The sequence below is a fragment of the Bos taurus genome, chromosome 4, assembly GCF_002263795.3.
Source record: "Bos taurus isolate L1 Dominette 01449 registration number 42190680 breed Hereford chromosome 4, ARS-UCD2.0, whole genome shotgun sequence".
Taxonomy (NCBI): domain Eukaryota; kingdom Metazoa; phylum Chordata; class Mammalia; order Artiodactyla; family Bovidae; genus Bos; species Bos taurus.
The window spans coordinates 77,283,039-77,308,328 of NC_037331.1; the positions used below are offsets into that span (position 1 = coordinate 77,283,039).

At 43.4% G+C, this 25,290-nt stretch overlaps 1 protein-coding gene across 1 annotated transcript in view; it reads right to left on the bottom strand.

The window, feature by feature from the left end:
* Window positions 1-998: 998 nt before the first annotated feature.
* BLVRA (biliverdin reductase A) overlaps window positions 999-25,290 on the bottom strand; it is a 51,539-nt gene continuing 27,247 nt past the window's right edge. Inside the window, 6 exon segments of the mRNA NM_001097571.1 lie at window positions 999-2,719; window positions 6,990-7,161; window positions 9,448-9,555; window positions 14,985-15,082; window positions 18,336-18,455; window positions 21,567-21,688. Coding sequence (NP_001091040.1) covers window positions 2,461-2,719; window positions 6,990-7,161; window positions 9,448-9,555; window positions 14,985-15,082; window positions 18,336-18,455; window positions 21,567-21,688 — 879 coding nt within the window. The 3' untranslated portion in view covers window positions 999-2,460.

Here is a 25,290-nt window from a genome sequence, read left to right on the forward strand (position 1 = left end):
CTGTGATTGGAGGGTTGAGTGCAGACTTCGGAGAAAGGAGTATTTGGGAAAGGTGTCAGTAGGGAGCGGCCGCGGTGGGGCGGGAAACCAGGATGGTTCCGGATGCCCCAGAAGGCGAGGGCAGCTGTAAACAGAGGAGTAAGACCGCTGCTCTGTCTTCTCTCTCGCCTGTTTTCTCCTGTCTCCTCTTCCTTCTCCCTCTGCAGTTCCTTCCAATTAGTACAATGAATGAATGTTTTCATTTTGGATCTCTTGACCAAACACAAAACAAGCTGGAGGTCAGTGGTTATCAATATCAATTAGTAATCACATAGCCCATGACAAAGACTGTTTTCTAGACCAGGTTTAGTAAGGCTGCTCTGAACCCTCTGCTCAACTAGACCTCAACCTTCTGGCTTCCCCATCTGTCTTTTCATTGCCCGGTTTTAGCAAGAATCCTAGTAAATTCCTCAATAACTGATCAGATTCCTCATCCTTCACCCTTCATATCTGATCTTGCCAGCCTGCCTTCGGCAAGAATCATCTCAAGTCAGAGTAGTCGAAAACCCCCCACACCTGATGTTTCCTCTCAGTGATTTTTCATCCACTGACCTGCTCATGGCTATAAATCCCCACTTACCCACACTCTGTGCAGAATTGAGTCCTATTCTGTACTGAGGTCTCTCTTCCCCTTTTGCAACTGTCCTGAATAAAATCTTCTTATACCACTTTACTGTCCAGCTCTGGTTTTCTTTGATACCCACCCTACTGCCAGTATCAAATAGGGCCGATATTTTGAAACAGTCGAGTTAAGAAGCCCAAATGGGAGAGACTACAGCACTGTATTTTGGTCATCGAATCTGTAACACTTACCTCATGCTAGATGCAGCTGAGCATACAAAAACAGATACCGTATTTCCTGGCCTTGAGCAACATTTGATAATAAAACAAGAGAACCAGTGGGCCAATATTTATTACAAATTATTTTATGTGGCAAATGAAAGAATAACCTTAAAGGATTTTTTTTTCAGATTTAATATATTTGCCTGCTTTACCAACTAAGGTGATGGAGTGATAGAAACAGAGGTAGAAAATGGAGTTTGCCTCCATCTCACAGATTACAAAATAGTTAAAGCTCACAAAGGCAAGTAGGGAGCAGGAACAAACTGAGAGAGACATTGACGGAAGCAAGACTCTAACACCAACTTAGAAGATGCAACAGGGCCACCAGTGAAACGAACGAGCAGCGTCCTGGGACTCCACTCTGCCTCAAGGTCAGCAGACAGAACTGGACATGAGTCCAGAGGAGCCAAGGGCTGCAGCTACAAACACACGTGGCTCCCCTGGCCACCTCCTCCTGGGTCTCCAGTCTCCTCTCCAGGCAGCCTTCCTAGTTCTCTACCTAAACCAGAAACCTAACCATGCACACCCTTGCCCCCCTGCTTTAAGTAGCACCGTTTGGTGCCTCTGCACAGCTTAATAACTCCCCAGCCCTTCACCTGGTCTACAGGGCCTCCACCATCAGATCTCCCTCCCTGGGACTCCCACTTCCAGACCCAGTGCCCCAGGGCACTGGCTAGGTTGTCCCTCACTCCCTTCTGTTCACCCTGCTCCCAGCCACAATGCCCTCCTCTGACCTTCACACGGTTGATCTCTTCATCATCAGGACCTGGCATGGACATCTTCCCCGAACCCTTCTCCAGATGGCCAGGAGCACTCTGGACCTCCAGCAATGACTAGTTTATGTGACTTGCTTCCCTCTGGACATTGAGTTTTTGAAGGCAATGGCTACATCTTACTCATTTTGGGGATCCCCAGCACTAGGCATGATCACCCAGTTTGGCAGGGCAGGGGTGGGGGGCGCGTGGGTGGAAAGAAGGCTTTCCTGGTGGCTCAGATGGTAAAGAATCTGCCTGCAATGCAGGATACCCGGGTTTGATCCCTGGGTCAGGAAGATCCCCTTGGAGGAGAGCATGGCAACCCACTTCAGTGATCTTGCCTGGAAAATTCCATGAATAGAGGAGCCTGGTGGGCTACAGTCGATGGGGTCTCAAAGAGTCAGACACGACTGAGTGACTAAGACTTTTCCAAGGCAGGGAAGAGGGTTCAAGGCACTGTTTCTTGGTGATTTAGCGTATGAGTGGGGTTTAAAGGCTGGTTCTGCTGTTTACTATCTGGGTGACTTCAAATAAGGTTTTCGAAGATACTAAGAAAAACATATCTGATAACACTCATCTGGCAGGGCCATTGGGAAGCCTGAGTGAAACCAGGCATCTTAAAGCATTTAGCACTGCTCAACCAAGGTTGGCTGTCTTTTCCATTCCTGTGGGAGCCCCCACTGGGGGCCCCAACATAGCTGGTGACAATAAGCAAATCCTGTTTACCCAAGACATGTTTAATGGTAAGAATAGAGAGAAAGGTCAACTCTCAATAAAGATCAGGCTCTGGTTTTGCTGAGCAGAGCAGCACTGCCCGTTCCCCTCACTGCTTTGAGCAGCAGTGTTTCTGGATCTCTCCTGCGAGCCACAGGCAGTGCAGGATGCGTTTCTTCTCGGCAGCCAGCTCCTCTTCCGAGAACTGGCCCAGGAGTTTCTGGACAAATATATTCTGATCTTTCAGGAAAATATTCTTATTGATGCCTACGTTGGGCATATTCTCTAGGGACCCAGATCTGAAATGGAAGCTTAAGCGTCTGTTTCGCTTTAGGCCAGGTGCTTTCTCTTCAATCCAGGTCAGCGGGCTGCGGAGGCGAGAGGCACAGTGTTAATTTCACTGAGGGCACACGGATGCTTGCTGGCACCTGAGCACCCCTACTAGATCCTCCTGTGTGCCCATCTCTCCTGCAGCTGCTGCATCCCGACCTCCACCAGCCTCCCAGAGGCCACGGTGACTGTTGGCAACTCTACTGACCAACGGTCCTTTTGTTTAGTTTTGCCACCAGGCAGGGGAATCTGTGCAATGATTTTGGTGTGAATATCAGTTCATTATTCAGGACTCTCTACCCTAGGGAGCCCTGAGGATGCAGACCTGAGGTTCTGGAGCAAACTGTTGTTTCCAAGTGTATGTGCATTTTTATGGGAAAGAATTCTTAGAGTGCTTTCATCCCATTTTCAAAGAGGTCTGTGATCCCCCGCACATGCCAGAAAAGACTAGATACTTTCTGCCTGCTCACAAAGCATCTGCTTCCATTTCACATGTGCCCCCCAGGTCAAGGCCAAGGTCAGCACTCACAAAAATCTCCAGTCCTAATGGGACAGACCCCACTTCCCTAAAGTTTCTCCTTTCTCTGGGTTTCTCTCTTCTGTCTTTATAGTAGATAATAACTGTGTTACCTGCTTAATCAGAAACAGAGAAGCCTAATTAGGCCTTTGATCTAAAGAAGCTTCACTGAATAATATGACAGCAAAAATACAAAATCTGCTTTAAAAAGTATTCTAAAAACAATACAGCATTGATTTAAAGACTTTTACAAGAAAAAGAAAAAAAATCCATAATTCTTTCGCCTAAATAAAAACCTTTTCAGTTTGAGACAACCCTTTCAAGTATTTGTCTATATGTATGTGGCATATAAACCCTAAGGTATAACTAATTTTTGACTATGTTTATTTAAAAATATCATCCTACAGATACTGCTATGATAATTATTTTCATCTGCATATCATGGACAACTGATTATATAATTCATTTACTATTTTATTATTGCCAAATATTCAAGCTCTTTCCAATTTTAATTTAATATGGATAGCCTGCATTCAAACTTTTCACACATATACAAATAAGTTTTCCTTCCTTCTTCTGGGAACAAAGTTTCAGGAAGTCTTAAGAGGACTTGCTTTGGCTACTTCTCTTTGCCTTCCCGTCCTTACTTCTCCTACAGGGTTGAGTCAGGGTCAAGGACAAGGCAATCTGGTTGGACGGCTGTGATATGAACAGGGAAAGGGTTCAATCCTGAGACGGCATCAGGGTCTTGTCTCCCATTACCATTCCTCGGATTCCTTCCCCCTCCCCCCAGGCTGTAGTCAGGCAGGCCAAGATGGGCAGTTTAGACCAGTGTTGCTGAGGACAAAGCGGAACCTCCTTCTGTTTGTTCTCTGCCTCTAGAGGGATGGGACATAATAAAGCTAAATATATAGATATGGGGGGACTTCCCTGGTGGCCCAGGGGTTAAGACTCTGTACTTCCAATGCAGGGGACATGGGTTCGACCCCTGGTTGGGAAACTCAGGGAACTAAAATCCTACATGTTGTGCGGCATGGCCAAAAAAAAAAAAACCAGATATAGGGTGTGAGGTTGCAAGAAAGGGGCCCAAAAGGATCACTTGATTGTTTTGAGTGCTGCAGGAAGCTCAGGGTAAACGAACCCTCCCTTCAGCTTACCGAGACCTACACTAGAGAGTGAGTAAAATGTTTAAGAGAAAAATAAGTGAAGTACATAAAGGGGGAACCATGCCAACACCCACACATGCAGGGAAACATCACGAGAGATGTGGACAGAGAAAACTTCCTCCTTTTGTGGTCCCACCTGCTCAAAACTTGGTTATGCTGTTTCCTGTTCATATTTTTGTGTGTGTGTGTGTGTGTGTATAATTTTGGCTGCACCATGCAGCATATGGATCTTAGTTCCCTGACCAGGGATTGAACCTCCACCCCCTGCATTGGAAGCAGGGAGTCTTAACTGCGAACCATCAGGGGGAGTCTCCCTGTACACATATTTAAAAGTGAGGACATCAGCTGTTGGGACCTTACTGTCAATTAGAGTGGAGCTAAAGGTAGCCCTGGGTCCATCCATGTTCTGGGCTTGGACAGCTCTTAGCTCTAGGCATCCTGACCCAAACCACAAGCTTGGACTCAGATGGCTCCTCTGGTCCTCTCTGGAAACCTCCGGTTGCAAATATCTGCATTCACCAGCCTGAGCTCTGACTACCTGCAAAAATGCTTCTTACTTCTCACCTTCCATAGGAAGGTGTACACCCACAGCCACATTCCTCTAGTCAGCACGTGTCTCAAGCAGCAGAGGTGGCAATTTCCAACAGTGTTCTAACAGGACGAGGGGGTGGGGGGTGCACCTGGCTCTGGTCCCAGTCCTACCAACCAGCTTCAACAAGAGGACTGAAACGTGCACTTCTTCTATAGAGGTTTGGGTTGAAAAAGCATTTGAATGCTTATTTTTACAAAGTTTGAAAACTGCTAGTACAATGGAAAGAACACAGGCTTGGAAGTGAGTTGCACTGGGTTTTCCTGGATGATCTGGGGCCTGAGGCTAATGATACCTACTTCACTGATAGGTAAGGATGAGGTAAAGATAAGGCCTGATGATATTCCTTTTTTGTGCCCTTCCTGTGCATTGTGGAGGAGAAGGCGTGATCATTCGAGGACTGCAGACAGGCTGCTTGAGCATGATTCTCACATAATCATTTATTAGCTGTGTGCCCTTGGCGAGCTTCTTAACCTCTCTGAGCCTCGGGTGATCATAATTTCCCAGGTGATCATAATAATGCCCATTCCAGACAGTTGGTATAAACATTATGAGAAAATTCTTGTAAAAGTGCTAGGCCCTGGCACATTGGCGAGAACTCAGTAAACGTTAGCAAATACTAGCACTTTGTGCAACAGGGCTTCAGGCAATGACCCTGATCTCACTGGTCCTTTTACTGTGACCTTTCAAGGCTATGCATCCCCACCTCCTCATCCCCTGCTGCAGCTCTGCTCTGTTCCACTATGTTGTTGGAAGGCGGCTCTAACTTAAGGAATTGTGTCTGCAAACAACTCGCAGAGGCTCCTAATGTTTTAAAGACTTGTTATGAAGCTTTTTATCTTGAAGGGTGGTTTGCTGGTGAAAGAGCTGCATTTCGTACCAGATGGGACCCATCATGATGTTGGTTTCCCAAATGGACTAAGAGGACTTGGTTTCGAAAAACAACACATTAAGGATATTCAAGTAAAATCTGCAAACATTTAGTGATTATTTCTGGCGTTGTGTTTTCTGTCATTTATGGATGTGCGGGTGTTTATGGAAGATGCTGGGAATCAAAGAATATCACTACTCCCCAAATGGAAGAATTATCAGGGTGTGTAATGAACCAGGATCAAATGGAGGCTTTAGCAATGGAGGAACCAACAGACACCACCTCAGTATGATCTTATAGTCAACCTGAACATCTTTGTACTATTTTAAAGTCTCTTGAACATTTTTAAATGAAAAAAAAAAAAAAAAGACTTGGTATGGAGAATAAAGAATCAGTATTTGGGGAACATTACAACAGTATGATGTGATAAAGCTGATAAAGAGCTGGGCATGATACAGGCAAGCTGAGTACAATATTAATGGCAAGATCTAGGTGGTAGCTGTGTAGATGCTCACTGCAGAGTTCTTTCAACTTCACCAGTGCCTGCAACTTTCACAATAAAATGCTGGAATGAATGCAGGTCACAGATGTAACTGGACTTCTGCTCCTATATCTGATATTGTTCACTGTGTGGCTTAGGCAACCCGCTCATATCTGTGTGTTGTGTCTGAGTCGCTCAGTCATGTCTGACTCTTTGCGACCCCAGGGACTGTAGCCCACCAGGCTCCTCTGTCCATGAAATTCTCCAGGCAAGAATACTGGAGTGTGTTGCCATTTCCTTCTCCATGGCTCCCATAGAGAAAATTAGAATTGGATCCCTCAAGTCCAAGGGAGCTCCCGGGGGGCATCTTCATTACTTGAGTGTTCCTCCTCTGTAAGCCTTCTGACTTCCAGATTGTTAAATTGTGAGCCATTCGGGGGCTCTTCTGATCTAAACATACCTAACATATCAGATCTGTATGCTTCTCTTAACCTTATGGGGCGACTAGGAGGAAGGCGTGAAGCAACATAAGTGAGATTCCAGCACCTGTCCCACTGCAGAAGCAGATGGCTCTTCTGGAGTCGGGGGTGGGGGTCTAGGTCCCTGGGTCTCCCCAAATTCTCCCTCATGAACACAAAAGGATGTCCTTATATTGCCCCCTCCTCACAGCTTTTCCTGACCTACCTTTTGTTCTCTGTCTCCAAGCACACGGTCATCTTCATATACTGGTCTTCCTTTCGCTCTTCCAAAGTGGCAGATACGAGAGAAAGCTCCCCGAAGAGGGAGACCAGCCAGGTCAGGCGAGAGATGCCGCTGAACGCAGGGAAGCCAAACCGCTCTTCTTCCAATGGGGCAGCTGTGGGGAATCACAGACAAGGCAGGGACTGGAGGGGAAAGGCTGACAATTGGGGGGTGACAGGGAGCCAACAGATGTGGCTGGGGATCAGAACACACAACCTTGCCTCCTAGCGGAGGTATGCGAGATGATTCTCATGGAGACTTTCAGAAAAATGTCTCCCTTTGCTCCTATTTCTGAAATTCAGTTTGCTGGTAAAATAAAATATTTCATTGGAAATTGCAGGTTATCTGGCTCACAGGGAAATAAAAATGTTTCAGGCTTCTAATGTATATATGTTGCCTGTGTATGCATGTATATATATATATATACACACACATACACACATATATATGTGGTACACACATATACATATATATTCTCTTAGTAACTTGAAGTAAAAGAAGAATTAACATATTTTAGTCCTGCAAGCCTATGTTCCTATAAATATATAGCTGTGTAAATTATAAGAGGGCGAAAGAATCGTGATAGCTGTGAAGAAAACAGTAATACCTATCGACTACATCAAGAAAATTGATACAGTGGTATTTTCTTAGACTTCAATATCTATCATCTCAGGTACAACAGTACATTCCAAAGAGGATCTGGGTGAGAAACCTGGTCAAGATGTTGCTCCCCTCTGTTCCCAGTCTAAATTTTAAACATAACTTCAATTTATAAGATATCATATCTGTTACACTGATTTTTAAACCACAGATTTCTTGTAACTTGATCCTGACTTAAAACAACTCATAATCATGAGTATGTTCTAAAGAAGATCACAAGCAAATCAAATTAAAAGGTAAATAATAGCAAACCAAGACTGTAAGTTTCATAGACTACATGGTTTGAAATCACTAGGACCTAAGTGTCAAACTTACACAGGAATCACAGCCCCCTCTGGGCTGGTCACTGTCTGCTCCTGCTCTTTGCAGAGGACTGAGCAGCCGTCACAAGTCTGAGCCTGAGTCATAACTGTTGGGTCAACTTTGTGAAGCTACCCACCTCTGAGCTTCATTAAAAAAAATCTGTATGACAGGGGTAATGAATACCCACTTTGTGGGATTATCCTATGAATTAATATGAAATAATGCATGTCACATACTTAGCACAATTCCTTGTGCAGATTAATGGTTATTATTTGTTGCCACAAAGCTCATTAGATGGTCATTTTAAAGGATGAAGATGGATCACAGCCTTGGAGAATGAACTTCTACAGTGGGGAAGAGAGCAGGGATGAGATAGTTAGGGTGTTTGGGATCAACATGTACACTCTGCTATATTTAAAATGAATAACCAACAAAGTCCTACTGTACAGCACTGGGAACTCTGCTCAATGTTATGGCAGCCTGGATGGGAGGGGAGTTTGGGGGAGAATGGATACATGTGTATGTATGACTGAGTTCCTTTGCTGTCCCGCTGAAACTATCACACATTGTTAAATGGCTATACTCCAATATAAAATAAAGAGTTTAAAACATACAAAAAGGAATAAAATAAAGGATGAAGATGGATTCTGAAATGAGATTCCACTGTATTTTCTGGAAACTCGTGAAGAGATGAATGGTTTTCCCACTTAACAATGTCACACTTTCCTTCCTGTAATGCAAGTCCTCGGGAAAGGTGGCCCAGATGCTTTAGGGTGCAGAACTGGAGGCTCCAGCTTGTTCATTTCCTACTGCTAATGCCTTAGGGGACAGACAGATCTAAGGAGTCCGCCCAGAGGAGACTGCAGAGCTGGAAGCTCCAGGTTGTTCATTTTCTCCTGCTAATGGAGGTGCTCCCAGAAAGACCAACATAAACGGCTGAATATATAGTAGATCGGATATTCTGGCTGCAGCTAATGTTCTGATAACTTGTTGGAGGAAGGAAGGGGCTATGCATATTCTATTTGCTGCATAGATAAGTATAAAAATATTCTCTTCTCCAAGGAACCTTTTTCTCAGTCCTTTTTAAAAAAGAGCTTTCACTTTTAACCTGTAGAACATAATATCCAATTTGTCAGGATTTCATGAGAGAAGCTTCTGCCTAATCGACTGGGCCAAAAGTATAAATGTGCTTCAGATTTCTAACACATATTTTACCCAAGGCCCACCAAGCAATCAAATCTCATTTGAGAAAAGAAGCAAAATAGATATTTTTATTGTCTGTGGCTATTTGGGAAAATTAAATCAGCCTGCAGAGACTCTTTGGCAGAAATGAATCCAAGCTCACATCCTAGAGAGCGAGGAAAGAACTCAGCATCCCCACCTCACCCCACCCTGCCTCACCAGGGACTCATGACCTGTGATCCCACCAAGGACTGACCTGTGAAGAGGAGAGACCCTTTCAGCAGGTCCTTCCCCACCACTTCTTTCTTCAGGAATGCAAACTCCTCCATCAAGAGTTCAACATGCTCCTCATGCAAGACTTTCCCTGTCATGACAAGAATGGAGTGAAAAAGGCAGTTATCATCAACTGTGTTATTTGTAGGATATACACATGAAATAATTAGGGGATCAGCTGGGCAACTTACTCTTATATGATTCAAGAAAAAGTAGTTCTCTGTACTGTATTATATTCACTACTCTTCTGGAAGTCTGTCATTATTTCAAATAATCTTCAACAAAACAAACAGTTACAGCAACAAAAATATGAGAGTAAGCCAGAAAGAGTCATGGATTATGAAATAAGAACTTCTTAGGAGAAAATGAAAGGGCAGCTTGCAATTCATGGACTTGAAGTCTCACTCATTCATTTTCTCACATGTATTTCAGCAGCTTTCTAAAACAACTAGTAATTTACGAAATTCTCAAGAACCATTTTGGCCTCATCTTTCAAAACAGGGTGTGTTGTCTATCTTAGAAATAATAAGTGTTTTTAAATTTGGGAGGAAAATGAGAAGTAAAAATATCAAGATCCTATTTACCAGAAAGAACCACTACTAAGATATTGGTTTATTTCCCTTTTGTCATTCTGCTGTGAATTATTTTTCATGATTGTGATCATATGGTAGAAACAAAATTATTTTTAGTTTTAAAGTATAAATGTAAATTCAGGTCATTGTAGAAAATTGAGAACACGTGAAAGAGCATAAAGAAAAAAGTGAAACCACTCAGAATGCTACCAGTAAATCATTGTTGCCTTTTGTTTCATTTGGTTTTTTTTCCCTTGAGTAACCAGTTAATCACTGTTGCCATTTTGTTTCATTTGCTTTTTTTCCCCCTCCCTTATATGTGACATGATGTTGACACTGATGTTTAAGCAATACAGGAAAGATCTCAGATCCTAGCTGAGAGATAATCGGAAAGGCAGTTTGGTAGTAGATCATCTATGTTACTGTGGGTATATATGACCGAGAGGACATGGGCACTAGGGAACTTTCTGGAATAATAAAAATGTTCTGTATCTTGACTGGAGTAATCATTACATGGGTATATACTCTGTCCAAATTCATTTAACTCTGCACTTAAAATCTCTGAATTTGTCACAAGGAAATTCTATCTCAAATTACAAAAACTCAGATAATCAGATGAGCACCAGATTTATTATTCAATTTCTTCAGTGGCTTTGGTGTTAGCCTGTTCAGAGCTCCTTTTGTAGAAGAAATAAAACGTACTTCTCAGAAATTCTTGTGTCATAGGGTTTGTGATTTGTAACTAGTTTAACCACCGACACAAGTGCTAGAAAAGCTCATCTCACTTGTTATTTAAATATGTCAGATTTGGCAAGCTATCCCCTCTGATTGGTGAGGTAACAGATGGGGCTAGAGATTCATTTTATGTGTGCCCATGAAAACAAAAACATGATTTTCCATTCTATTTGTGATATTCAAAATGCAAACAGTACCCTTAACCAAGCAGTAGTCAACTATATGATACCCAATGCTGAAACTATTTTCTATGGCATCCTGGGTAAATATGTTGGAACAGTTATGATTCTTAGAAAACTCTTCCTTGTATGAAGATGAGATCTCCATCTCTATAATTCTACCCCCTACCAGCAGAAGCAATACAACATAAATTTATTTTCTTTTTCTATAGAGAGCTTTTAATAATCTTAATTTTTTTTTCCTTTACATTAAATATTTAAATTTCTCTAGTGATTTGTCCAAATTATGTGTAACTTTTTAAAATTTGTTTTTGTTTTGGGGGGCTATACTGTATATACAATTTAGCACCTTCTTAACAATTTTAAAAAATGTATTATTTCATATTACTAAAACAAATTATGCTCATGAAACATGAAAAATAAAGAAACATGAAAAATAAAGAAAAATAGAAAGTAAATAAAATCATCCAAAATACCACTACCAAGAAATAACCACTATCAAAACAAATTGTCCACACATCTGTATTTAAGGTGATACTACATGTAGTTCTGTAACCTGTTCTGTATTTAGTCATGTATCATGTACCTTTTTTATGACAGTAAGAATCTATGACTGAGCCTAAATAGTATTCATCAGATGAAAATACCATAATTAATCATTAACCATTCTCTTTTGAATACTGAATTTGCGTGCCAATTTTTGCTCTTCAAATGTTGGCATGAACACTTCTGTACAAAATAATTTTTTTTATGTATTTCTGTAAAATGAGGTTTACAAAAGATCTGAACTTTTGACTATTATTTGATACGTATTTTGACTTGCCCAAATTGTTAAATTAATGATGTTGCATTTGGGGCTTTCTAATTATTGTGCATCAACATTCCACTTGAGGTCAAATCCTCTCTTCAATTTTGATTGCTCTGATTCTTCCAAATTTATTTGGTTTTTAAAAAAACTGTAGTAAAACGTATAATATAAAATTTACCCTATTAACCAATTTTCAGTCTATAGTCCAGTAGTAGTAACTATAAGGACACTGTTGTACAAAAGATCTTTAGAACTTTTTCACTTTGCAAAACTGAAACTTTGTACCCAACTAAAATAACTCCCTCTACTCCTCCACACCACTCCCTAGCAGCCATCCTTTTATTTTCTGTTTCTGCGAATTTAACTATTCTAGATACTTCATATAATCTCTTTGTGGCTAGCTTATATTATTTACCATAATATTCTCAAGATTCTTCCATGTTGCAGCTTGTGACAAGATTCACTTCTTTCTTAAGGCTGAATAATATTCCATTGTATATATTCACCACATTTTCTTTATCCATTCATTCATCAGTGGACATCTGAGTTGTTTCCACTTCTTGGTTATTGTGAATAATGTGCTATGAACCAGAGTGTGCAAATATCTCTTCCAAATCCTTTAGTCTTTTCAGTATATACCCAGAACTGGGATTGCTGGATCATACGGTAATTCTATTTATAAATTTTTCAGAAACCTCCATACAGTTTTCCAGAGTGGCTGAACCATATTATATTCCCACCAATAGGGCACAGGGCTCTAATTAGTTTCTCCACACTCTCACTGTTGTTGTTTTTTTTTTTTTTTTTTGCTTTGTTTTGGCCATACTGTGTGGCATGTGGGATCTTAGTTCCCTTGTCAGGGATCAAACCTGTGCCCCCTGTATAGAAGCTTGGAGTCTTAACTACTGGACCAAAAGGGAAGTCCCAGTTTCGTTTCGTTTTTTTTAATAGTGGCTATCTTCATGGGTTTGAGGAGATATTTCAATGTGGTTTTGCTTTGCATTCCTTTAATCATTAATGATGTGTGCTCAGTTGCTCAGTTGTGTCTGACTCTGTGGCCCCATGGACTGTAGCCCACCAGGCTCCTCTGTCCATGGAATTTTCCAGGCAAGAATACTGGAGCGAGTTGCCATTTCCTTCTCCAGGAGATCTTCCCGACCCAGGGATCGCATCTTGCGTCTCCTACATTGGCAGGTGGATTCTTTACCAGCTGCCATGTAAGTTTCTGTACCAATTATGGTTTCCCTGGACCCAGTGGTCTTACAAACAGCAACATTAGCTCAAAGAATTGTGGACATCACAAAATATGGTTCTTTTAGACGTGAGAAATACACGCCCTTCAATGGTGCCTCAATGCTCTCTAATCTCTAATTTGAGTAAGGAAAAAATTCAGGCTGCTCTCAGAAGCACTTAGAAGTGAGATTCAATTCAGACCGATGGCCCCTCAGTTTCCTCCAGTGACCCTACACTGAACAAGGAAATTGCAAATTCCCTGTACATCTATGCCTTTCTCTAGTGTGAATTCTCCAGTGTTTAAACAGATCTGCTCGTAAAATATTTCCCACATTTAGTATACTCTTAAGGCCTTTCTCCTGTGTGATAATCATTAGTGACAATGAGCATCTTTTTGGTATGCTTGTTGGCCATTTGTAAATCTTCTTTGGAGAAGTACCTATTCAGGTTCTTTGTGTATTTTAAAGTCAGGTTATTTATTGTTGTTGTTGAGTCTTAAGAGCTCTTTATATAATCTGGATATTAACCCTTATCAGGTACCTGATTTGCAAACACATTCTCCCATTCTGTAGGTTGCCTTGTCACTCTGTTGACTGTCTCCTTTGTTGTGCAGAAGGGTTTTTAGTTTAGTGCAAAATCCCGTGTCTACTTTTGCTTTTGTTGCCTGTACTTCGGGTGTCACATCCAGAAAAAAATCACTGCCATGGCCAATGTCCAGAAGCTTTTCCCTACATTTTCTTCCAGGAGTTTTATAATTTTACACCTTACATTTAGGGCTGTATGAGTTAAAATGGTATAAGGTAAAGGTACAACTTTATTCTTTTGCATGTGGCTATCCATCTCTCCCAACACTTTCTGTTAAAGAGGCTGTCCATTCCGCCCACTGTGTGATCTCAAAGACCCTTGTCAAAGATCGCTTGACCATCTATACACAAGGGTTTGTTTCTGGGCTCTCTACTCTATTCCATTGGACTATATGCCTTTTAAGAAATATTTCTTTGTATTTGACTGCATCGGGTCTTAGTGGTGGCGTGTGGGCTTCTCTCTAGTTGTGGTGTTCAGCAAGGCTCAGAGGGAAAAATGTGGACTTCAGAGCCCAAAAGGATTGAAATCAAATCTCCACCTCTCATTTAGTGGTCACATTACTAGCTTTGTGACCTGGTACACAATTTTTTTAAAAAGTATAGTAGATGTACAATAGTATATAAGTTGCTGCTGCTGCTGCTAAGTCACTTCAGTCGTGTCCGACTCTGTGCGACCCCATAGACAGCAGCCCACCAGGCTCCCCCGTCCCTGGGATTCTCCAGGCAAGAACACTGGAGTTGGTTGCCATTTCCTTCTCCAATGCATGAAAGTGGAAAGTAAAAGTGAAGTCACTCAGTCGTATCTGACCCTCATTACAGGCGTACAATTTTTGAAGGTTATGCTCCATTTCTGGTAGAAAATTTTCGACTTCTCTGAACCATGGATTCCTATACATAAGCTAGAGAAAATACCTACCTCCAAGGATTTCTAAGAGAATTAAACAAAATAACATATGCTTAGAAGAGTTTCCAAGTTCTCAGTATTAATAAACGGTGCTCCTCTTGAGAACAAAAACCATAAACTGTGCACATCAGACAATAAATTACCCTAAACTAGGCATTTTCCCATTAGCAATACAAGTATCACATGAATAAAAGCAAGATAATATAATATTAGCATAAGTGGAAGCTAATTCATATTTTTCATTAGAGTAAAAGGAGCTGATAAGCCTTGAACAAAAGTCTGCCAATTCCCACCCATCCCTCTGCCCTGTTGTTCCTCCACAAACACACCCCGACCCCTGCGCTTTATGTGCCTACAGTATGCAGGCTGGGCTGGGAGCCCCTGGGCCAATAACATATCTGACACAGGGTTGTTTATAAGGCATAAGGTTGGTACCATAGAAGTCTTAGAGGCAGGAATTCTTAGTAAGAGGGTGTGCGCTCCAGACGCACAGAACATACATCACCTTTCTGCTCGGCCAACTCCCACAGGTCCTTAGCTGCCACCCAAGACAGTGTCATGGGGTATTCCACAAGGACATGCTTTCCAGCATTCAGGAATTGCCTTTGGAAAAGAGGGATAAATACGGATAAAATGCACTTCAATTAAGCTTTGCTTAAGTACCCTGCATGACAGACTGAAAAATGCACACAAGTCTCCAGGTAAATGTGCCATGACAGAATGCAGACGAGAGTCAGGGCCAGGGGATGCGGAGGACAAACTGCATCTCATGCTATTTTCTATTTAGCAGTAAGAGAAAGGCTTTCTAGTTATGTGCTCACTTGAACATTCACCCATTCGTTCACTGACATATCCAACCAGGTAATATTTACCAGTTATTCTGGAGGACAAATACAGCCGTGTCAATAGGTAAATTGTCCATTACCACAGTCAGTTCCCAACTGTGGGAGTTGGTGATGGACAGGGAGGCCTGGTGTGCTGCAGTCCTTGAGCAGCGACTGGAAGTTGCTCAGTCATGTCCATTTACTGCAGCATGCTAGGCCTCTCTGTCCATCACCAACTCCTGGAGCTTACTCAAACTCATGTCCATGAAGTCAGTGACGCCATCCAACCATCTCATCCTCTGTTGTCCCCTTCTCCTCCTGCCTTCAATCTTTCCCAGCATCAGGGTCTTTTCAAATGAGTTAGTTCTTTGCATCAGGTGGCCAAAGTATTAGAGTTTCAGCTTCAGCATCAGTCCTTCCACTGAATATTCAGGACTGATTTCCTTTAGGATGGACTGGTTGGATCTCCTTGCAGTCCAAGGGACTCTCAAGAGTCTCCTCCAACACCACAGTTCAAAAGCATCAGTTCTTCAGCACTCAGCTTTCTTTATTGTCCAACTCTCACATCCATACATGACTACTGGAAAAACCATAGCTTTGACTAGATGGACCTTTGTTGGCACAGTAATGTCTCTGCTTCTTAATATGCTATCTAGGTTCATCATAACTTTTCTTCCAAGGAGCAAGCATCTTTTAATTTCATGGCTGCAATCACCATCTGCAGTGATTTTGGAGCCCTCCAAAAATAAAGTCTGTTACTGTTTCCACTGTTTCCCCATCTATTTGCCATGAAATGATGGGACCAGATGCCATGATCTTAGTTTTCCGAATGTTGAGCTTTAAGCCAAAATTTTTCATTCTCCTCTTATATTTTCATCAACAGGGTCTTTAGTTCTTCTTCACTTTTTGCCATAAGGGTGGTGTCATCTGCATATCTGAGGTTATTGATATTTCTTCCGGCAATCTTGATTCTAGCTTGTGCTTCACCCAGTCCAGCATTTCTCACGATGTAGTCTGCATATAAGTTAAATAAGCAGGGTGACATTATACAGCCTTGACTTATTCCTTTTCCTATTTGGAACCAGTCTGTTGTTCCATATCCAATTCTAACTGTTGCTTCTTGACATGCATACAGATTTCTCAGGAGGCAGGGCAGGTGGTCTGGTATTCCCATCTTGTTAAGAATTTCCCACAGTTTGCTGTGATCCACACAGTCAAAGGCTTTGGCGTAGTCAATAAAGCAGAAATAGATGTTTTTCTGGAACTTTCTCACTTTTTCGATGATCCAACGGATATTGGCAATTTGGTCTCTGGTTCCTCTGCCTTTTCTAAATTCAGCTTGAACATCTGGAAGTTCACAGTTCACGTACTGTTGAAGTCTGGCTTGGAGAATTTTGAGCATTACTTTACTAGTGTGTGAGATGAGTGCAATTGTGTGGTAGTCTGAACATTCTTCGGCATTGCCTTTCTTTGGGGTTGGAATGAAAACTCACCTTTTCTAGTCCTATGGCCACTGCTGAGTTTTCCAAATTTGCTGGCATATTGAATGCAGCACTTTCACAGCATCATGTTTTAGGATTTGCAATAGCTCAACTGGAATTCCATTACCTCTAGTAGCTCCATTACCACATGACAGCTATCAATCAAGACTACAAAACTCGTGGCAGCCAGCTCTGTCTGAGGCAATTGGAAAACATTTCACTAAGGCTCTGAATTGGGTCTTGAAGTGTAAACAGGCATTTTCCAGGTGCCAGGAGATGAGGGTGTTTCACGATGAACAGCATAGGCAGGGGCTTGGGCATTTATGGGGCTTTGTCCATTGAGACATGGTGTGAATTTCAGCGTTTCTGTGTGGCAGGGGAGGGGAGAGAGAGAGAAATGAGGTCCTAAAAGGAGCTGGGAGTCTGATGTAAGGGAAGGACCCAGAGTGCTGTGCTCAGAAGTGCGGCTTTTATGCTCCAGATATTCTAGGGACAAACATTGATAAGTATGGGAATTATATGATTACTTCGTTCAGGTCTTCTCTGGTGCCAAAGAAGGTTAAGGGGATCCACATAAAGGTGCTCTGTCCACATTTAGAGTGAGTGTGATAAAGAGAGAGCAGCTGACTTCTGGGCAACCACACTGCAGAAGTAGCTGTAGTTTAATGTCAGGGCCTAAACGGAAAGCTGAGCTCTAGGGGCAGGTGACACTGCCTTGTTAGCTGCCAGGTCTTCCATGGGGCTCTTCCTTCCAGGCTCCATGCCACCAAATGCCTGGAGAGCTCTAGGCTTTGCATTCAAAGGTGGGGCAGGGGGTAGGGTATGTGTGGGGGAGACATTTCATTTCTCTTACTCTATGAATATAATGCAACCTCCCCAATCTTAGGCCACCACTATTTCCTTAATCATCTCATGGCAAAAAACACTTCCTATTAAAGAACTCCTAGAGATATTCTCAGAGAGATTTCATGTTGTTTAAAGTACAAAGGATAAAATGTTGGAAGCTGAAAGAACTATGGCATTTCTCCAAGGCACAAAAAAGACATTGGCTCCATATCCTAAATTATACGCTGAGAAGAAGGCAAATGTTGGTCGCTCAGTCGTGTCTAACTCTGTGGCCGGTGGACTATAGCCTGCCAGGCTCCTCTGTCCATGGAATTCTCCAGGCCAGAATACTGCAGTGGGTAGCCTTTCCCTTCTCCAGGAGATCTTCCCAACCCAGGGATCGAACCCAGGTCTCCCACATTGTAGGCAGATTCTAAGAAGGTAGGCACTAGTCAAACTACTCTCAATAAAATTTTTACAATGAAATAAGGCACTTTAATTCTTAATGTGTCTAATGTTTTAAATTATGGTGAACTAAATATTATTTCTACTATATTTTTCATGTCCTTATACCTTTATAACCCATAGTGAGAGTTAACATTTTGACAATAATTTTTTAAAGTCCTGGGTCCATCCCACTGCTTATTAAGACCCCTGTGTAAGACGTCAGCCCAGGCATTTCCATTGTCCTGTACGACTGTGCAAGGTGAGGACTTGAACACCCACCTGATGTAGTCCTCGTGGCTGGAGCTCTCACTGCAGATAAAAGCAACCTCGACCTCTTGACTGGAAAGAGCATCTTCCAGAGAAATTTGCGGCACCTCATCAATGCTCCCCAGCTCTCGTCTGTTTGAGAAGAACAGACAAGTGGGACTCAAAGCAGGCAGAACATCGGCTGAGAATAAATGAGTGCCATCCTGCTCCCCAGCTCCCAACAATGTCCTGGTGATCAGTTTTTGGAAATGAAGAGAGCAATTTCTTCCATCTCATTTCCACGGCACTTCCAGCACAGAGTAAGAAACAGAGCCTCCAGCACAGAGTAAGAAATTGGGGAACTGGCATTGAGTGCTGATACCACCGCTAACAGCCTGTATGATGTGGGAGCCTTTGAATTTACGTCATCTCTAAAATAAAAAGAACGGATCTCCTGTTATCTCATAAGAAGTAATCTCTATGGTCACTGCCAGCTCCAAGTACTTGGCCAGACACTAGGACTGTCAAACCTAATCGAGATCCAAGACACTAACACCTCTGAGGGGCCCAGTGCTGCGTGGCTTTGAGCTCCTTCACGTACATCACGGCCTTGTGTCCATCAAGCAGAAGGCGGGCATCACTGCCTCCTTTATAGCCAAGCTGACAAAGCCCAGAGAGGCAGGGGCTCCACAGCTAACTGTAGTAGGGGCAGGACAGGAGCCTGAGCCTTCTGACTCCCACACAGTAAGAAGGACCCCTGCTTTAGAACAGCTGAGAGTGCTGGCTGCACACTGCCCTGGGACTGAGGCTGGGGCAGAGGAGCAATCCTCCAACCAAGGTTGTCACAAAGGAAACAGGGCAGCTGGCAGGAGGCTTGGGGGCAGCGCAGAGCCCCCTTGAGTGGCAGCAGCCAGCGGGCAGCTGGGGGAATTTGGCTGCTGAAGAACATTGTGGTAGGCTCTTTCCTGTGGGGGCCACCCCATTTGCACTGCTTGGTCTGACCAATGCCTCTTGCTTGCCTCCCTGTGCCTTCCCAGTAGGGAAGATGTGGTAAAGAGGAAAAGTTAAAATTTTACATAACCTCCTGCTCGTTCTGCCTCTGTAACTCAGCTTGCTCCTTGCAAAGTCTGGATCACATAGGTCACGTAGTCTCAGAAAGACTTACAACACTAGGAACTGGAGCTTATCTCACTCACCCTTGTCCTGCTGTTTGCAGTTGCCCAGCCCTGCAAACCTGCTTAATCATGCCTGTCCATGTAAAGGTCAAGCGTCCTCCTCCCCATCTTGACTGCTGTTCCCATGCTCACGAAACCCCTTAAACCACCCTATTAGCAGCTAGATTTGCCCACTATAGTCTGTCTATAAAAACTCTGTAACCCCTTTATTCGGGGCTCAGGGCTTGTAGTGTTGACTCTTTCGGGCTCACCGGCATAATAAACCTGAGTTCTCCAATTCTCCAAGTGTGGTGCTTGGTTTCTCGATTACTGGATTCTGCAACAGTGGGGAATGAACTAAAGTCTTCAGCTTCTAGCAAGCTTGGTCTGGTAGAGGGAGGAAGAGACTACATAACTACAACACAAGAATAACAGGAGGTGGGGTCTTCCCTGGTGGGTCAGTGGCTAAAACTCTGTGCTTCCAATGCAGGAGTCACGGGTTTGATGCCTGGTTGGGGAACTAAGATCCCACACACCATGCAGCATGGCCAAATAAAAATAACCAGAGGGATGCTGTGCCTAGGGTACAAGTGGGAGATTCCAGGAAGGCAAGGAACACCCAGTTCAGGGTTTCAGAAGAGGATTCCTGGGGAGGTAAGAGGTCTTAGCAGGTAGGTTGTGAGGAACAGATCATGTGGCGAGGGGACAGTGTGATAACAGCAGGGGGGTGGTAAAGCGAGGGGAAGGGAGGATGAGCTGGCCATCCTATGGGACCTGGGTAGGTGAGGCATAGCAGCAGCTAGCAGAGGAGGGCTGATGGGGAAGCAGAAGCCCCCCTTCAGCCCAGAGCCCTGGTTCGTGAGATCCCAAATGCAGGCAGGGCAGCAGGGGAGGAACAGTGCTGCTAATCACGGTATCAAGTCTCCCATCTGTGCTGCTCCCTTAGACTCCTCCTGCGAGGGGAAGACTGACCAAGGGCAGGTTGGTATCAAGTCTCCCATCTGTGCTGCTCCCTTAGACTCCTCCTGCGAGGGGAAGACTGACCAAGGGCAGGTTGGTATCAAGTCTCCCATCTGTGCTGCTCCCTTAGACTCCTCCTGCGAGGGGAAGACTGACCAAGGGCAGGTTGCCAGCACTTCTGGGTTGCCTCTGTGCCCTAAATTCACTTTAAGTCCTTAAGGAAGGGCTAGGTTTTGAGACAGGCAAACTGGAAGAAGGCAGGTCCCATAAACTAAAATACGAAAGAACTTCTACATGGACCGTCATGATGATTACTTAAGCTTGTCTAAGTATTGACATTTAGGTGATTTCTCTAAAGCACTAAAAAGCAGAGACCTGCCTGACTTGCTCTCTGCCCCAGTGCCTGGGCTCACACAGGGCCTACCTCAGGTTCACAATGACTGCTGGTAACTGATGTTCCACGGTGTGAGTTTTGTAAGTAGTGTGTGTGGAAGTGGTGGGGGTCAAGGAGGAGCTGAGGGTGAGTAAGGGAAGAAGAAACGCAGTTAAAGTTAGGTTTTGGCTGAGTTACAGGACATAAATGATAATCCTTGAAAGCAGGGTACAGAATTATCAAAGGGGAAATGAATACATGGTGTTTAAAAGCCGGGCTTTGGAATCGGATAGACGTGCACTGTTGTCCAGCTCTTCGATTTCTCCAGCTGTGAGACATCAGGCAAATTACTTAACCTCTCTGCAGTTCAGCTTCTGGATCTGTCAAGTAGGTTGATATTGGCATTGATGTCAAATAACTGGTCAGGCTTACAAAGCCCAGGGCCCTGGGAAGGCTGTCATAGTTAACTGATGGAACACACCTAAAGCTTCTTTCAGGCCAACCCACGTGCGTTCACTGTGCCCCTCCTGTCACCGTAGGCCCTGTGCTCACCCTCCCCGCCTCTGCCTTTGCGGTCCCCTACAGGATGACTCACTGCACATCCCAGTTGCAGGGCCAGCGCTCTTTAGTTCCCAGGCCCGTCTGAGATCTTGTGGGGCTGACCCTGCACAGTTCCCTGGAATGATCCCAGAGCTGGCTTGCTCTCTCTGGGGTCTGGAGAACCCTAATCCATTGCACCCAGCTCCCGGGGAATTACAGGGCACAAGGCAAAGCCACCTGGACACGAAGCCAATCAGGTTCAGGAACGCTGAGGAAGCGTGTGGATTCCGCAGGTCCCGCATCCGTACGGAGCCGGCTCTGCCGACGCCCACCACCACCACGCCAAACTTCCTCTCGGGCTGAAACACAGGGGATCGAGGTGGGGTTTAAAAATGGTTCAGGATCATACTTACAATGTTTAACTTGAGTATTTCTGTCCCTCCCTGCCGTGTATAGATGCTGAACTTGTTTGGCTTGAGTACAATATCAACTGAAAAGACCAAATATTTTTCATTCTGACAAAATTTAAAATCCAACAAACATTTATTAAAATCTAAAAGAACACCCCCTAAAATAAAACAGTCTGGGCAGATAGCATAGAACAGCAAAACAGACATGTGGGCAGGACCAGTCAGGGACCAGACAAGCAAGCCAGGAGCCAACACAGATCACAGAACCCACAGCAGGGGAAGGGGAATGAGACTCCCTGAAATGCAGGGTTGGAGAGAAGTCAGCTTCCCCACAATATTTCTGTGGCTGCTCTGACCTGTGTTATCCATGGAAAAGGCTCCTTGCACACTTGGCTCTCCACCCACTTCTACGGCCACCTCCCCCCTAATGAAAGACCTTCATCTTGAAGCTGTACCCAGCCCTAGTCTGGTACCTCTGTCCTCCCTAAATCTCCTCCAGTGGACGCGCAAATCTGATGCAGCGGAGAGTCATACAGAAGTGACAGTGCTCAGTGAGATTCGGGGGGACAGGGCACGTGGGCACACGGTCACCTTATTCAGACTCCTCACCACCGTGGCTTCCTGGGTTCCAACTAATGTCACTCTCAGCCTACTGTGACAGCTTACTCATTATTTGGGTACAATGCATATAGTATTAGAATGAAAAATCAACTCAAGTTTTTCAAGTTATATAGCAACTTACTATAATCCAAACTGATAAAAATTCTCTCTATATATAAACCTCAAACCCAGTTCTTCTTGGATGCCTCCGAGCACAGAAACTTGAATGTCCCCCTTAGGTTCCCCTTTCCTTCACCTTTGTCATCTGAGTGTGTCACCATTTCCTACAGAGTTTGCCCCCTTTCCTAATGATCTGATAAATCCCCTCCTGGTCTCACCCTTCCCAAGGGTGGTACCCCGGCCTGCCAGAGCAGATGCTTCAGATGAAAACTAAGTCCTTCCCCTGATTAAAGCTCTTCATTTTCCCAACTGTTACAGACTGAATGACTGTATCCCTCAAAAGGCATATTGGGATCCCTGTCCCCCAGTATGATGGTAGTAGGAGGTGGGGCCTCTGGGTAATCAGGGTGAGATGAAGTCATGCGGGAGGAGCCCCCACGAATGGGGTTGGTACTTTTGCAAGAGTCACAAGACAGCCTGACTCCTCTCCCTGCTCTCTGCTCACGTGAGAACATGAGGAGGAGTCAGCAGTCTGCAGCCCACAAAGGGGGCCCCCCATATCTCAGCGTGATCTCAGACTTCTAGACTCCGAACTTCAGGAGAATTTCTGTGGCACTGTACAGCAGCCCAAACCATGAGACAGTTTGTAAGAAAACAATTGAAGGGGGAAAAAAAATCCAAGTCCATGTTTTCTACCAAACACGAGTCCTTCCACAACCCAGCTCCAGCCTGCTTCTCCAGCACTGCCTTTCAGTCACCTCCACTTTATAACTTTATGCTTCCGACCTCCCAAGAACACACAGGACTGTTTGCTCCCTCCCAGTCTTTGCAAATCCTGTTCTCTTTGCTTGGAAGGAGCTTCTCCCTACCATCCACAGGGGGATGCCTTCAAAGCGTTCAAGACTTGGGCATCTTAAACCATATGAAGGCTTTCCTGATGGTATCAGTTAGATTTTTCTTTTTGCATATAATGAAGATCACCCATTTCGTGTACAGTTCTATGGGTTCTGACCAACACACACTTACATACCTACCACAATCAAGATACAGAACAGTTCTATCATCCCCTCCAAAATTACCCATACCCCTTTGCAGTCAACTGTTTCCCCTGGCAGGCAACCATCGACTTGTCTTGCCATCCCAGTAGTTTTGCCTTTTCTAGAATATCGTATAAGTGAAATCACAATATGCAGTCTTTTGGGTCTGGCTTCCACTTAAAACAATGCGTTTATACTGTTTTGCATTCTGTCACTGATGTCTGAGAGGTCCAGTGGTTCTGCATTCTTGCCAGCACCTGGTATCATCAGGTCTTCTCCTCTTTTCATTTTAGTCCTTATAATAGGTGTGTTGTGGTCTCTCATTGAGGTTTCTTATTTGCAGTTCCATAATGACTAATGTGGAGGAGGCAATGGCACCCCACTCCAGTACTCTTGCCTGGAAAATCCCATGGACGGAGGAGCCTGGTAGGCTGCAGTCCATGGGGTCCCTAAGAGTTGGATACGACTGAGCGACTTCACTTTCACTTTTCATTTTCATGCATTGGAGAAGGAAATGGCAACCCACTCCAATGTTCTTGCCTGGAGAATCCCAGGGACGGGGGAGCCTCATGGGCTGCTGTCTATGGGGTTGCACAGAGTTGGACACGACTGAAGTGACTTAGCAGCAGCAGCAGCAATGACTAACGATGATGAGCAGCACTGTTTCATGTGTTTATTCGCCATCTATAAATCTCCACTGGTGAGGTCTGATTATTCCACAGGCTGTATCAACTATCCACAACTAGGCAGGGGTATGCCAGGCCTGTCTTTAAATATACTGGGTGCTTAAACCCAGCTCACAGGTCACCTTCTCTGGAAGCCATCAAGCTTTTTTGTTTTGTTTTATTTGAATACACTATCCAATTGTCCTAATATCAAGTATTGAGAAAGACAAACCTTGTTCTATTGAAATGCCTTTGTACCTTGGTGGAAGCTGTCTTGATTACTATAGTTTTATGGTAAGTATGGAAGTCTATTACTGTGAATTCATTTTGTTTTTCAAAATTCTAGTTCTCCTCCCTTTACATACACATTTTAGAATCAATTACTAAATAAATAAAATGAAATAAAATAAAAATTCCTGCCAGAATTTTGAGTGGGATTATATTGAATTTATGGATAAGTTTGAGGGAAAAACCCCAACATCTTCAGTAAAGTAAATCTTCTAATCCGTGAATATGTCATATATTTACATTTATTTAGGTCCTTGATTTGTTTCATTCTGTCATTTTCAGTGGATAGATTCTGTACCCATTTTGTTAAATTTATACTTAAATTTTTATGATTTTTAGTGCTATTATAAATTTTATTTATAAATGAAATTATACTTTACCTTCCATTTCCAATTGCTCATTGTGCTTATATAGACGTACAACTGATTTCTGTATACTGACTTGGCATCTTGCAATCTTGCTGAACTCACTTATTACTTCTAGCAGCTTTTTTTGTAATTCTATTAAATTCTCCACATAGACCATAGAGTGAGATGTGACTAGAAATGATTTTATTTCCAATCTGTATGTGCTTTACTCATTTTTCTTGCCTGACTGCCCTGGGTGGGTATGATTTTGAACAGGAGCAGTAAGAAAGGACAATCTTGCTTAGCTTTTAATCTTTGGGGATAAAATTTGTTCTTTTACCATGAAGAATGATCTTGGCTATAGATTTTTTTGTAGATATCCTTTATCAGGATGTGGATATTTCCATTTATTCATATTTTGTTTACATTTTAAAACCATAAATGGTCTAACTTTGTCAAGTGCCTTTTCTGTGTCTATTGAGATGATCATATGA